The sequence below is a fragment of the Phalacrocorax carbo genome, chromosome 5, assembly GCF_963921805.1.
Source record: "Phalacrocorax carbo chromosome 5, bPhaCar2.1, whole genome shotgun sequence".
Taxonomy (NCBI): Eukaryota; Metazoa; Chordata; class Aves; order Suliformes; family Phalacrocoracidae; genus Phalacrocorax; species Phalacrocorax carbo.
The window spans coordinates 12,582,136-12,597,078 of NC_087517.1; the positions used below are offsets into that span (position 1 = coordinate 12,582,136).

The window sequence follows — 14,943 nt, forward strand, 5'->3', positions numbered from 1 at the left end:
GAATTTTGAGTAGTGAATTCAGTCACAACAGTATATACTGTATGGGGTACAGAAGCAATATAGCCTCTGTCACTTTTAGAAATACTTCTATGGGGAAAAAATTCCATATTTTCTATTTTCTGTAAGAAAGTGCAAGCCAAATTTCATGGTTAGCAGCTATGTCAACCTTTTATCCCTTCAGATAAATTATAAGTGATCATTGTTTTTTGCCCTAGTAGAAAACTTCAGGAAAGTAGTTAACTTTTAGCTCCTGACCTGAAAGCAAAGATCAATAAATGTCTTTTTGTGAAGGAGAATGAATGTTGTCAGGACGTTAATCTGTAGAATTTCTCTCACTGTGAGAATAGTTGCTGACCCAGGTCATTTGACTACTCATTCTGACATTATTTTATTACTGGAAGCTTGGGTTTTGTAAGCTACAGAAATCCAATAGTAAGTGAAATTTTGGGCATTAACTCTTGAAATGCAACACATACTAGACTCTGGTTTAGAATAAGCACTTATTCTCAGAAAAACATCTATGAAGGCAGCTTTGTAGCATTCAGTGTTTAACAATATCTCTGAATAGATGCTTGCAGTGTTTATGTGCAGAAAGATTGCTCCCATTCTAGAAAATAGGAAAATTATTATGTATTTCTTTTTGCCTGCAATTAATATTCCATCATCAGAATTTAGTAATGATTATGACTCTGCAGCATGCAACTCTGCAATGATAAATAGAATAAATAATAATGTTTCTGAAAATAACAAATAGATCCAGGTTTGAATCTGGGTGAAATCAATCCTGAGGAAGAATGGAGGAAGGTCACCTCCTTTTTTAATGTTGGAATTGGTTCATTCTTCACTGACTGTACTGGCTCAGGCTTTGTCATTTGTGTCTTTGCTAGGTGGATGTGAAATGCTAGAGTTAGAATAAGAAAGTGTTATGTTTCTTCTGTGCAGATATACAAGACTAGAAGAGGCAGTGGAAAATTGGAACCTTTCATTATTTATCATATTGCAGAATCCATGCTATGCCAGAACAATCAGTGCATAATATAAGGGTCTTCTAGTTTGACATAACCCTGCAGCAGAAGTACTAAGCTAAAAAATTCTCACCACTTGAACATTTCTCTAGGGACCTTTGAAAGCATCCATTGTAAAGGGATTTGCACACCCAATTCCCATTGAAATTAAAAGTTACTTCACATTAGGCTTAAAGGGAATTGCTTATTTAAATTACCAAGGCCACCTGTGAAATCTTCAGTCCCTATTAAAGAAATTTTTTTGGCCCAATAAACTGTGGAAAAAAATCAAAGTGCTGCTCTATATTTGTAAGAGTAAATAAGGATTTGATGGTGTATAAATAAAATATTCTCTTTTTTAAAAAAATCTATTACTATTCCACACTTCCTAAAATTTTATCCTCCTTAATGTGTGTTACACTGAGGACCAAAACAGCAGTAAATCATAGCTTGAGCACTTAGCCCAAGATCACACATTTATTTGCAGGCCTAGAACCCAACTTTCTTGATCCTCAGCCTTGTGAGTAGTTTGCATGCCACATCCCAAAAATTTACCTAAATCGTGAGTTTTCCAAAAGGCAGATTTTTTTTTTCAAAGTTTTTTTGTCAAGGTGTATTGGGGGAAAAGGCATATTACAACAGTTAGATGCTATTTCTTCAACTTCACCAAGGCTGAACAGAGAAATATAGCTTTACTATAGTAGGAAGAAACTTTTAATGCTTTAGGAAATAAACTTCCTAAATCAAAGCACAGAGTTTGATTGCACAAATACAAGTTCTTCTGCTCAGTTAAATATAAAGTTATGTCAAAGAAAAGAACTTCCTCCACACACCTTCAAGGAAAGGGGCCAAAAATTCATTACAGTATTTATCTTGCTGATATAAGTCTTTTATATCTACTACTGTATAAAGTTTGTTTGATTTCCTGTCAAACACATTTTTGGTTAAGTAATGATGCATCCTCTTGCTGACAGTTGTTAATAAAATGTCTTTACTGACACTGTCCAGATCAAATCTTCTGGAAGGCTGCACTGTTAACTTCCCAGCTCTGATTTCTTAACGCTGTTTGTACTTCAATGCAATGCTGAACAGTGGCATCTCTGAAGCAGCATGTCACAAACATAAATACATCACACAGAACTCCTTATCACTTTATATATTCTTTTCCATAGTGGGTGGGATTCTAAGCATTTTAATTACCACGGAAAAATTATGAGTCAGTGGCCAAGTGATTAGCATGCAGTTCTGTTATTTACTGTTCAATAAAAAATCTTGTCAGAGAATCCAAGTCTGCAAGCACCATTTTAAGAAAATGTCATTAAAACTTTAAACTTGATGTGCCCAGTTTAGATCATATATAACTAAATCAGTAAACACTTCTAGATTTTTTGATTTCCCTACTATCAGTATAATATGAAGCACAGCAATGATGAATATAACATGTTTCAAAATCTTCCTTTTATGTCAGATTGTTCTGTCCTCGGTATAAAACTTGCCACTTTCTAAGGAAGACATCAGTTACTCAGGAAGTAAATAATCAGGTCAGAGATGTTCTTTTGATTGCAGAAATAAGAGCATAGTGTAGCAGCTGTCATGTGGTGACTGTGCTGCTGCTGTCCTCTTTGGCCCCCGGGATAGTCTGAGATGCTTTTAAGGGTCAGTTAGGCTATTTAGACCAGTTCTCTCAGTCCCATTCATTTCTCAGAAGGTCCTTGCTTCTCTACTCCTGGCTGTTGCAAGAAGAACCAAGACATTTTCTGCACAGTGAGTACAGGTAGTTAGTGTGTTGGAACGAGAAGAGTTACATTGCCAGGGAAGCCTCTGATCAAACTTTTTCAAGGAAAGATTTTGTTTTGTCTAAGAGAAGCTGAAACTTCCTCTTTTAGTATATGTAAATAAAATTGCCATGAGATATTTTTAAGACCTAGATATGATTCCTCTGAAACTCTGCATAACGAAAGGTGCTGACTTCGTTCCTCAGGACTGAGGTCCAGTGGTAAATAGCTGTAGCACAAGGCCAACAAAACTAGCTGAAGTAAAAAGGCAACGTAAGATTTAACTTGGTGACTCTGAATGTCAGTTGCTGCCTCATGTGAAAATTCAGTTACTGTATGTGTAAAGACAACAATAGAGAAATACTAATTTGTTGTGTAAATCACTTCTCCTTGACACCCAGTTCAGTGCTGTTTAGCTAATGCCAGGTATGCATCCTGAATCTCTGACAGGCTACTTTACAGGTCACACCATACTGACATTTTCTGGGTTAATGTTGGCACAGAACAGTATTTTCCATGTGTTTTTCATACAGTCCATCCTACATAGCTGTATGTTGACAGAAGAAGACAGAAGTGTTTATTGACTGTCTCATGCAGAGAAAAATGAGTACAGTTTTTGCAACATGGCCTTGAACTGAAGAGGTGCTGTACACCATTAATTCCCAGTGAAGTCATTGCCTAGAAATTGCAGACCTGAGGCATGTAATCGAAGCATTGCCCAAAGTTTCTCTCTACAAAACAGGGACCTAAATCCATTGGTTCAATTAATGTGCAAAAGCACATAACACCAGCTTTTCCCACTGAAATCATTTGGAGCTCCTGAATGTCTAAATGACCTGACAGTATTTTCCTATTTAATAAACTGGGTAGCAGGGTAGTGACCTAGTTTAAATGGCTGTTCCTACACACTTGGGCACAGCATTTTAGCATCTAATTGTAGCTGTTCTCGCAGGACATGAGAAATATGAAAACTAAATCTATGTTTAAGAAAATAACGTTGTCTTGCTCCTACCAGAGCTTTTAGTGGCATTCACATGCCCTGGGTTGATTGTAAGCTCTGTTTGATATGGGATCCCTTCTGCACTGCTCAGAGTTCCTGTAATTGCAGAAATTCCTCAAGCACTGTGCTACTAAACTGCTACAGAATTGTTTCTTCTTCCAGCCCAGCTGTTTTAAAATATGAGTTACTTTCAGCATACTATGTTGCATTATTGAAGCTCCGAGCATGCCAGTATATGCTAGCTCTCTCTTGACTGGAACACAAGAATATTTCCTGGATTTTTATTTTTATTTTGAGAAGGAGGAGGCTGGATTTTTTTCGATTAGAGGACAATCTCTGCATGATTTAGAAACTAAATATGGGATGTTGCAATAAAATGGCAGTAGTTTTTAATGAAAAAATAAAAGCAAATAAAAACTGTTCCAAAACACGTAATCTCAAATAAGTGACTTGTATGGCATTTAGTTTTCTAATTTCTGCTTGTCATCAAATTTAAACCAGAGTTGGTTTCTATTTTATTGTATTTAGATAATAAACACTTATTTGGAAACAGTATGAGGAATTTGCACTTTGAGAAGCAATGAAGCAGAAGCGTTTAAGCTTTCAAACCTTGATGAAGTGTTCAGGCTACTGGTGCTAATGCATTGTCACTGTCATTTTTCTCTGTAGCAATTAGGATAGGTTTGTGAATATATAAATAAATTGGTAAGTAATGATGCGTTGTCTTTTTCTACTACAAATGTAGCCATCATCTTTCTCCTGTTTCATCTTGTCTGTGCTAAGTAATACCTGTAATAAGTTTTTGTACCATCAAGGAAATCTGTGACAGAAGCAAGGATAGAACTGAATAATTAATTGCCTTGACCACAAGGCCGAGTGTTTTATTTTTTCTGTACGTCTAGATCTCATTCACTCCATGCTTTCTAGTATAGTAGGGAGTAGTAAAGCTTTACAGACAACAGTAATCTTGATTCAGACCCTGATCTCTATCCCCAGAAGGGTCTGAAGGAGGTTACACTGTGATTCATTTAAATGTGGGAGAGAGAGACTTCATAATGTCACATCCCACACGTCTGAAGCATTCAAGTGAGATGGGGAAGAAGGAGCAGAGACTTGAATCTTGGTTTTCCATCTCCTGTATAAATATTCTTGTTACCATGATATCTTGACACCTTACAGACATAACTTCTTTTTCATTTTCTCATAAAGGAAACTCAGAAAAAAACAATTTAATTCCTCTCAGAAGATGAAATCTTGAGAAGTTTTGTATGAGGGGAAAATGGTTTCCTATGTGACTATAGTATTAGAGTATGTCATTAGCCCTTCTCCTATCCTGAGCTCAAATGAGGCTATTCCACAAGCAGACAGAAGCAGGGAAATGTCTTCCTCGTTATGTTGATGGAGTTAATGTATTCATTGTACTTGTTTACCAGGTGCTGAAATCCATTGCCATAGAAGACATGCACATAAGCCAATTTTAGGCATGTCCCTCAAGGAGGACAGCAGGAATTACAGACTGGTTGGAAACGCTATCTTGAGTACTGATTTTTTTTTTCAGACCATAAGAGTTTTACTTCATGCTTTATGAAAGCAAGTTGTGCAGAGAGCCATTTCAGGGGAGGGCTATGCCTATTTTTAGTAAAATTCCAAAAAAGGAAAACAAAAAAGAAAGACTGGGGCTTCTGAACATATCTGCTCTCATGAATTCAACATCAGGGCAGAGAATGGCACAACCAAAAGTCCCACAGCTATCAGCCTGTATGAGATCTTTCCCTTTTTTAGTTTATGTCCCCCTGCCCCAGACACAAGCTCTCTAAGAGGCAAACCTGCCTATAAAGTTATGTAAATACCAGCCTTATAATGTTTACATTAAGTTGTTCCTAGAAGGCAAATTCATTTAAGGAAGGAATATTATGTCCTTTTTCTTCCAGGCTGGTTTTCAGCTTCAGCCTGTTTCAATGTAAATAACAAAAGAGACAAACTGTCTTTTTTTAAAAAAAGCAGCAGAGACAGACTTGAACTAACATTTCCAAGAGGCTCAAATATTTTAATGAAAACAATCATTTGACCTTGTCAACTTTGGGTAATCTTATTAGATTTTTTTTTCACTGTCTCCAGCAGCTTTTGAAATAGAAGTTGCATTTCAAAAAGGTGCATGAGATGAGCTGGTATTCTTAAGGAAAATCTAAGAACAGTGGATTATATGCCATTAGCCAAAGAAATCAGCTTCACAGACCCAGAGACACATCCTTGTACTCATCCCCTTCCACAATGCCCCTTCCTTTCATTTCTGCTCAGGGCTATTTGTGTCTGCAAAACAGGATATTCAGCCAGACTTTTGAGCAACCCTTTGCAATCTGCATGGTTTGATGAAGTCCAGTGACAGTCTGTATATCCTCAGTCAACTGAATGTAATGTCTTGGTGGGTAGAAACTAAAAAGTAAACAAGAATTTTGTATTTACATATAAAAAGCAGTACCCTAGCTGAATGAGGTGATGGGTTCATGTTCTTTGCTTTGCTGCTATGAAAATCCTCATTGAGGTGAGAGCCTTCTAAACTGCCTTAAGCATAGCCCTTAGTTATTCCAGGGCTAGGAGGGAGACCATGCATTTATCCCACTTACAGGGTAAATGTAGTACCTGATGGTTCATTATACATCCTAGCCTGTACAGAACCATTGTTCTTTAGCAATAAGAATTGAATGTCACTGACTGTAATTGTGGATAAACAAATTCTGTTATTGGGGTCCCTCCCTTCTGTGATGAACTGACAGTGGCTGATAGTAGGCAGAGAAAAGTGAGACGGGTATCTGAATTTATAGATATCCATAATGTGCATGTATTGTGCAAAGACAGAGAACAACATTGTCAGCTAGGAGGAAGAAAAATCTTGAAATATTAAGAGTCAGGGTGAAACAGAAACATTTGGAGAGTGTGGTGACTGCACCAGCACCTTGCTTGTTAACTAAGGTACTGCAACAAATATACAGTGTAGGCCAAGAGGTGATAGCTGGGTGAAAATCATGCTGGATTAAGGAATTTGCCTTTCCTCCTATTTGTCTGCAGTGATGTTTCTGAAAAATAGTAATAGTATCTGCAGCCTAAGATGGCACTTGATGAATGGTGCTTTTTCCTCATTGTTGGTGCTCTTTGTTCATATCAGGCTTAATGGACTGTGGAAATAATCAAAATCATATCATTGCTTTAGGTTGTACTAAAAGCTATTATAGTTCCGAGGAGATACCCAACAGCTATTTCATTCTAAGTTTAGAGAAGAGCAGATAATCTGATGTCAAATACAGCACACATGCACACAAACACACACAAATACCTACATGTTCTTAAAACATATAACTGAGTTAGTTTGCATGGGATTATGCATCTAATGAAAAACTGATGGATTACTTCCATTAATAGGGATGTTTAACAAAAGATGATGGCAGGGATGTCAAGTACAACAAGAAGGGCTTCTTCAAACACATCAGTAGTAAAAGAAAGATGGGAAACTGTAGGCCCACTGCTGCAGGAGGTGGGTGCCCTGGTAATGCAGGATGCAGAGAAGGGAGAGTTACTGAATGCCTTCTTTGCTTCAGTCTTTACTGCTAAGGCTGGCCCTCAGGCATCCCAGCCCCCAGAAGTAAGAGAGAAAATCTGGAGAAGGAAGACTTCCCCTTGGTTGAGGAGGATTGGGTTAGAGATGATTTAGGCAAACTGGACCCTCACAAATCCATGGGCCCTGATGGGATGTACGCAGGAGTGCTGAGGGAGCTGGCAGATGCTGTTGCTAAGCCACTCTCCATCATCTTTGAATGGTCGTGGAGGACAGGAGAGGTGCCCAAGGACTGGAGGGAAGCAAATGTCACTCCAATCTTCAAAAAGGGCAAGAAGGAGGACCCGCAAAACTATAGGCCAGTCAGCCTCATCTCCATCTCCAGAAAGGTGATGAAACAGTTCATTCTGGAGGTCATCTCCAGGCATGTAGAGGACAAGAGGGTTATCAGAAAGTAGTCAACCTGGATTCACCAAGGGGAGATCATGCTTGACCAACCTGATAGCCTTCTACGATGGCATGACTGCCTGGGTAGATGAAGGGAGAGCAGTGGATGCTGGTTACCTCAACTCCAGCAGGACTTCTGACACTGTCTGCCATAACATCCTCATGGACATGCTTAGCAAGTGTGGGTTAGGTGAGAGGACAGTGAGGTGGATTGAGAACTGGCTGAATGGCAGAGCTCAGAGGGTCATGCTCAATGGGGCAGAGTCTGGTTGGAGGCCTGTAACTAGTGGTGTTCTTCGGGGGTCTGAGCTGGGTCCAGTCCCATTCAACATATTCATCAATGAGCTGGATGAAGGGACAGAGTGTATCCTCAGCAAGTTCACTGATGATACCAAGCTGGGAGGAGTGGCTGATGCACTGGAAGGCTCTGCTGCCATTCAGTGAGACCTGGACCAGCTGGAGAGCTGGGCCAAGGAGAACCCAGTGAAATTCAACAAGAGCAAGTGCAAGGTCCTGCACCTGGGGAGGAACAACCCCATGCACCAGTACAGGTTGGGGGCTGACCTACTGGAAACCGGCTCTGTTAAGAAGGAGCTGGGCGTTCTGGTGGACAGCGAGCTGACCCTGAGCCAGCAATGTGCCCTTGTGGCCAAGAAGGCCAACAGTATCCTGGGATGCATTAAAAGGAGTGTGGCCAGCAGGTTGAGAGAGGTTATCCTCCCCCTCTACTCCACCCTAGTGAGGCCACATCTGGAGTACTGTGTCCAGTACTGGACTCCCCAGTTCAAGAAAGACAGGGAACTACTGGAGAGAGCCCAGCAGAGAGCTACCAAGATGATATGGGGACTGGAGTATCTCTTATGAGTAAAGGCTGAGAGGCCTGGGTTTGTTCAGCCTGGAGAAGAGAAGACTGAGGGGGGATTTCATCAATACCTATAAATATCTGAAGGGTGGGTGTCAGGACGATGGGGCCAGACTCCTTTCAGTGGTGCCCAATGACAGGACAAGGGGCAGTGGGCACAAGTCGGAATGCAGGAAGTTCCACCTGTATATGAGGAAAAACTTCTTTACTGTGAATGTGACAGAGCAGTGGAACAGGCTGCCCAGGGAGGTTGTGGATTCTCCTTCTCTGGAAATATTCAAAACCTCCCTGAACGCAGTCCTGTGCTCCTGCTCTAGGTTTCCTTGCTGAAGCGGGGGGGTGAATGAGGTGATCTCCAGAGGTCCCTTCCAACCCCAACCATTCTGTGATTCTATGATAGGCCACTCTGCAGCCCTTCCAGCTGGCACATGATCATACAAGTAGTTTCATCCATATAACTGTGAGTACAGCCTGAAATAAATGAGAGTTTCAGCTTGGGGTGTTACCATACAATGACAAAGAGGAAAGCTGGTTTGAAAACACCACTTGTTGCTCAAACAGCTTGGACAGGAAAGCAGAGCTGGAAATATATTTGCTGTCACTTACTGCAGCAGCGCGGGTACATGTCAGTCCGTTCGTGGCCTGAAAAGTAATGGGTCCCTTTAATGAGCAGTAGTGCTCTTTGAAGGTTTCAATTTAAACAGGGTTAAGCCCACATGGAAGACATGACAGGACAGATACCTAGCTCATGCCCCGGTGGTCCAGTTATTTTAGGATAAACACCTCACAAGTGCTAATCTAAACCTTTAACTAGTTTTGTTGAGCTGACTGTCATAGAAGAAAGGCTTCCTTGGTACATACTGAACTCTTGTTTTTTGACTCAGCCATAAGTACTGCAAGAATATCCTGCCTCTCCAGTATTGTGTTTCTGGTTCCAATAAAATCAGTAAAGACAGAGTATATAAAAGCTAAGCATACTTTGAGAGAAATTTACTATGAAATGAAAGTTTACAAAAAGAAGGTGGTAGAACTTCTGTATTCAGTGCATAGTGAAATATTCCCCAGAATAAACATTGGTATTAACAGCTAAACCATTACATATTTATTAAAGCATTTGGTCTTTTAACAATTTATAGCTCAACTGTTACTATCACCAGTGACTCTAAAACTTACAATCAACGTTCACATCTGTCTGTTGCTTGAGCTATAACATTAGACTCCCATGGTGGGTTCACAACTCATGGCTCCTCCTTCAGAGGGTATCAGGTGATGTATTCCCTGGGTGTCATGCATAGCTTGTAGTTTGCTGTAGCAAAGGAGGTTAAAATAAAAGACTGTCTTTATTGGTTTGGTGGATTTTTGAGGATTTTTTTTGCTGCTCAGTGTCTTGCTACTTTGAAATAACTTAAGTAAACAATGAACAAAAAAATTCAAACTTTTTGGGACTGTTATGGCTATCGCTAGGCACCTATGTATATGCTGCCGTCTGGCAAGCAAAAGCACTTAGATACTGCCTCTGTTGGAGGCAATTATATCTTAAAAGCTAAACTACTTCAATCAAGCTGCCTACTTAGGCATGAGAAAATAAGAAATGTCCTTTCACAGCAGAGGCCATCCTCTGACAAGGATGCTTAGGACAGCAGATAAAAAGAGAGTTCTCTAAAGGGAATGAACCCCTCCACTTCTGGAATTCAGTGGTTTGAAGGCATCCGGACTGTTACATTTAATGTCCACTACTAGACCTAACTCCTATGAATTTGTCCTTTTGAACCTGTTTATGTTTTTGTCTTGCAAAACATTACTTGTCTGTGAACTTAGCTTATGCATGCTATATTTAAAAATACTTCTTTTGTTTCTTTTATTTAATTGGGTGGCCCTTAGTTCCTGTTTTGTGAGAAATAGATAGTAGTCATTTTCTACCTACCCATCTTCTGTACTTTCTTTCTACCTGCCATGCACAATTTGTAGAACATTGTCTTCCCAATATTTATGTGCCTAGGCTTCAAATTCTGTTTTGACCCTTTCTTTTGTGAATATAGGAAAAAGTGCCTAGGGCAAAGGATGAGCAGAAGGGTGATCCTAGTGTTTACTGCGTGCGTATCACTGTTTCTTTGCTAGCTCACAAGTGGTGTAAGGAGTATTATGTGGTGTTAACTACTCTAGTTTTAACTGACATGATTCTGCATTAATTATGCTGGAAATTTGAGCAGAAATTCAGTATGAGATGAATCTTGGCCCAGTGTTTTCACCCCAGTTAAACTGCTATATGGAATGGAGTATGACAGAGTATGGAAGATGTGTAGCAGATTGCTTTGATTCTTTAAAAAGTTCCAGCTTCAGCTGTGAATATTCTGAGGATCATTCAGGATAATAAGTGTTTTTAAAAAGTATTTTTAATTCTTGAGTTTAATACGCTGAAAGAACATATTAGATTTTCCACTGCCAACAAAGCATCGCTATGGATGTAAGCTTTGCAGTTAAGCTGATACATTCCAAAGCTCACCTTTGCTTTTTTTTTTTTTTAAACTAGGTGAAGCAACAGTAAAGAAGAAACCAGCTCCAAAGACTCCTCCAAAAGCAGGTAATTTGTTGTATCTGTCATCCTGTAGGAATAAATAATAAACCAATACGGTTTTGAAGAACAGACACCATGTTTCTAAATACAGCTGTTTGCCTAGTAAATGTGTTTGCATATGTGATTAAATGGTGAGATGAAGTTCTACCAGGAGAAAACTGGAAAGCAAAGTCCATTTTTCAAACTCATTCATAAGGTAAATTGCGCTAAGACTTAAATTATGAGCATGCAAAAAAGTTACTGTGGAATAAACTATAGGAAGATCCTACTAAATACCAGTGGTAGTGTTGTCACAACACAGCTTAGCCTTCAGTGAAAGATATTTTTCTATCACAGAACGCTACCTCTGCATGAGTAGCTACTGCAGAGAAGTTGACAGATTCTACATTTCTTCATAACTGGTGTTACAGTAACCTGTTCATGTGTTTGCACTCTCCTAGGCAAAACTATCTATATTTAGTGTTACTCAGGATGTTCCTTTATAGGAATCTGCTTTTAGTATCTTAAAACTTTATCAGACTTTTAAACTGTTCAAGCTGTTTTATTTGCTAGATATATGCCTCAGCCCTGATTCTTTCAGATATTCAAAACAAAAACACTCTTCAAAGAACAAGTCGGGGGGGGCGGGGGGGGAACCCACTTTGTTTTAATTACATTGAAAAGAAAAAGAAAGCACTGTGTTTTCATGCCCAGTGCTTTGGACAGGAATGTTACGTTTGGCAGTGAGGTCATTCTAATGTTAAAGAATGCCTTTTACTGTTTCTGTCAAAGTGTCCTCAAATCTGCACACAAACAACACCCCTCCCAAAATACTTTTTACTGTGCTGCTCCTGTAAAGCAACAGAACAGGCTTCACCCTGGAGTTGTCCATGCTGTGATATTTCTGGCATCTGTCCCTGACAGCTACCAAGGGTCTGGCACACTCAGCATCACAACTGAAAAGTAGCACTATTAGCAAAAGAGATGTTCTGCCATCTATTGATACTCAGGCAGTGAGAGGGAAGAGGAGAAATCCCTCATCCAGACATGGAGGAGTATAAATGCAGCTGCAAGATTTAAAAGAAACACTGTAATACACAAACAAAAAGATCTGTCATTGCTCATGGGAAAATTGAGTGTGACGGAGAAAGATAGTGATTTACTTCCTTGCCTCTCTAGCAGATGTCCCACATGGTGTTTACCTGGCTACTGAAGCCAGAATCTTCACAGGCAGGGTTTGAGTCTTAAATTTTCTGAATGCTGTTGATGACATTAGGAGGCAGATTTGCAGATGCCCTCAGCACACACAAATTGATACGAAGTTAGCTGGAGCCATTCTTCAAAAATACATAATGCAAAATTTTTCTGAAAAACCCAACACAAAATATGATAAGCTATATAGTTGGAATTGGTGGTAGGTCTTAACACTTTTGGCCTTTGGATTTCTGTACCTTAGTCTTGCATGAGCAAACTTGTGACCGGTAGATTGTTACTGCATCACTACAGTAGAATCAACAATGTCCACAGAATTGTTTCGTTGCAAACAACAGATAACTGCTAATCAGGGTTTCAAATGAAATCTGAAAACTGATTTGAGCTCTGAAGCTGAAACTGTTGAGCTGAGAGATGTATGTGTTTGGAATTTTAAGAAAAATAGAAAGTAGAGTCACCTAAAGAGCGGTTCTTTTTTTTTCATCAGCTGCTCCTCCTCAGATTACTCAGTTCCCAGAAGACAGAAAAGTCCGTGCGGGTGAATCAGTGGAACTGTTTGCTAAGGTGGTAGGAACAACGCCCATAACTTGCACCTGGATGAAATTCCGTAAGCAGGTAAATTGTTTCCTGGTCTTAACACTCATTGAAAAGGTAGAGCTAGAAAGGAACTCCAATGACCCCTCTTGTTCATCTCCCTTCCCCAGGAACTGGAAAAGTTCTTGTCATTCCTGCCAGATGTTTTCCTCACCTCTGATGAAAACATTCCAGTGATGAAAATTTCACAACCTTCATTGGCAATCTACTGCAGTGCTTAAATATCTGTAGCGTTAGAATTTTTTTCCTAATGCCAAACCCAAATCTTTCTTGCTACAGTTTAAACCCATGGCTGCCTGTCCCCTCCTATAACAAATGACACTTCCTTTGAGAAAAGCCTTAGACCATGTAATTAAAGCGTAGGTGATGTGAAAGATACAGGTATCTGAAAAGCTTCTGTCACAGGAAACGTTTCTCTCCTTCAAAAATAACCTCTTCGTTGATTCTTGTTCTAAAGTTATGTCAGAGGGGCATAATGCCATATAAGAAGCTTGAGTGAAATGTCTTACAACACAAATGTCACCATGCAAGGCACAACAGCAATCACACTGCCATAAGTGCCCTTCCCCCTAGGTTTAACATTCCTTCTACTTTAATTAATTTCCTTGAACTATATTACATGTGTCCATCAGGGCAGTTTCTAAAGAGAGTTGATTTAGTGAATAATAAAACCACTTTAAATCAAATAACCCAATATGCAAGTACAAACTGGAAGATGAAGTGCTGTATTAGGACAGAGCAAATATAAATATGTACTGTAGCTGCTATTCTGTTTATTTAATTCTGAACTTGTTATGCACTCTATAGAACATAAATAAAAACATCTCCTCCTACAAGGAAGTCTAGACTCCAAATCCAGATGTGCCAGCATTTAATTGAAAGAATTCAAAACAGTTTGCTAGTCCAAAGGGTATTCCAGAGTTCATCTTTGCAAACCCCAAATAACCTTTTACTTCAGGGGAAAGGATGTTTTTTTCCTGAACTCCTATATTTTCTTAAATTTTTTTAATTTCAAGACTGGAATTAAAAAGTGGCCTACTTATTTCTACAAAAGTAGGTCTCAGAAGCTCCAGTGACATTCAGTATCCTGTTTTGCTGAGCTCTGTCTTAACACATAGGTAAAATGTACCCCTCAGAAGTAAGTTTCTGATTTGTGCAGAATTATGAGTTCATTGTTGAATACAACAGTCCTATTTACATAGATTTCAAGGCCATTTCTATACACAAAATATATGTGATAACAGAGACCAGCAGCTCATAAAACCCATATCAGATCCATAATCTGTGACGCTACACCTTTTTTCCTTTGTAAAATGTTATTTTTACCATCTTTATAATTTCTTCTTTTGTTATTCACTATGAAACAACTAAAGGTTTGCAAAATCATACATTAAGATGACATGTGAATTTTTAAATCATCATTATGGCAGGTGAATGAGAAAGAAAAGAAAAAAAAACTTCAGGAAGGTTCATAAACACTGTAGAAGGACAAGTGAAGGCAGCAGTCTTTCATTTATAAATTAAGGGGGGAGCCAGTTACTCTGCACTATGCATCATTATTTTTACTTTTTCACTTATACTTCACCACACATTGTTTTATTCTTGGATTTCTTCCCCTTCTATAAATGTGATTGGTTTCAACTCCCAGTCCTAAAAGTGAAAATCACCCAAGTGTTCTTACAGTTTTCCTGGGGGCTATTGGTAGTAGTTATATGAGCAGATCAGTACGTGGTAAGTTGTGATTTCAGCCCTGCCACTGTATGCTGCAGCATTCAGGAGGGACTTGTCCTCTCCATGTTCCTTTCTTGCATTCCCTCAGATTCAAGAGAGACACAGTGGCCTCTCACAGGTATATTCTGAACAAATAACTTTTGCTTGAAGAAAGGGAATATCACAGAAATTGTGACCCATACTGTTGTACATGATGGCAGTCTAGTGGAGGGAT

General features: G+C 39.2%; 1 protein-coding gene across 6 annotated transcripts in view; it reads left to right on the top strand.

Annotated features, from left to right (window-relative positions):
• The window catches only part of MYLK (myosin light chain kinase), a 224,540-nt gene that overhangs the window by 161,878 nt on the left and 47,719 nt on the right, over positions 1-14,943 (top strand). For all 6 annotated transcript variants that reach the window (XM_064451202.1, XM_064451206.1, XM_064451204.1 and 3 more), the window contains 2 exons: positions 11,169-11,219; positions 12,892-13,019. In XM_064451202.1, the coding sequence (XP_064307272.1) occupies positions 11,169-11,219; positions 12,892-13,019 (179 nt within the window). The remainder of the gene's footprint in view (positions 1-11,168; positions 11,220-12,891; positions 13,020-14,943) is intronic.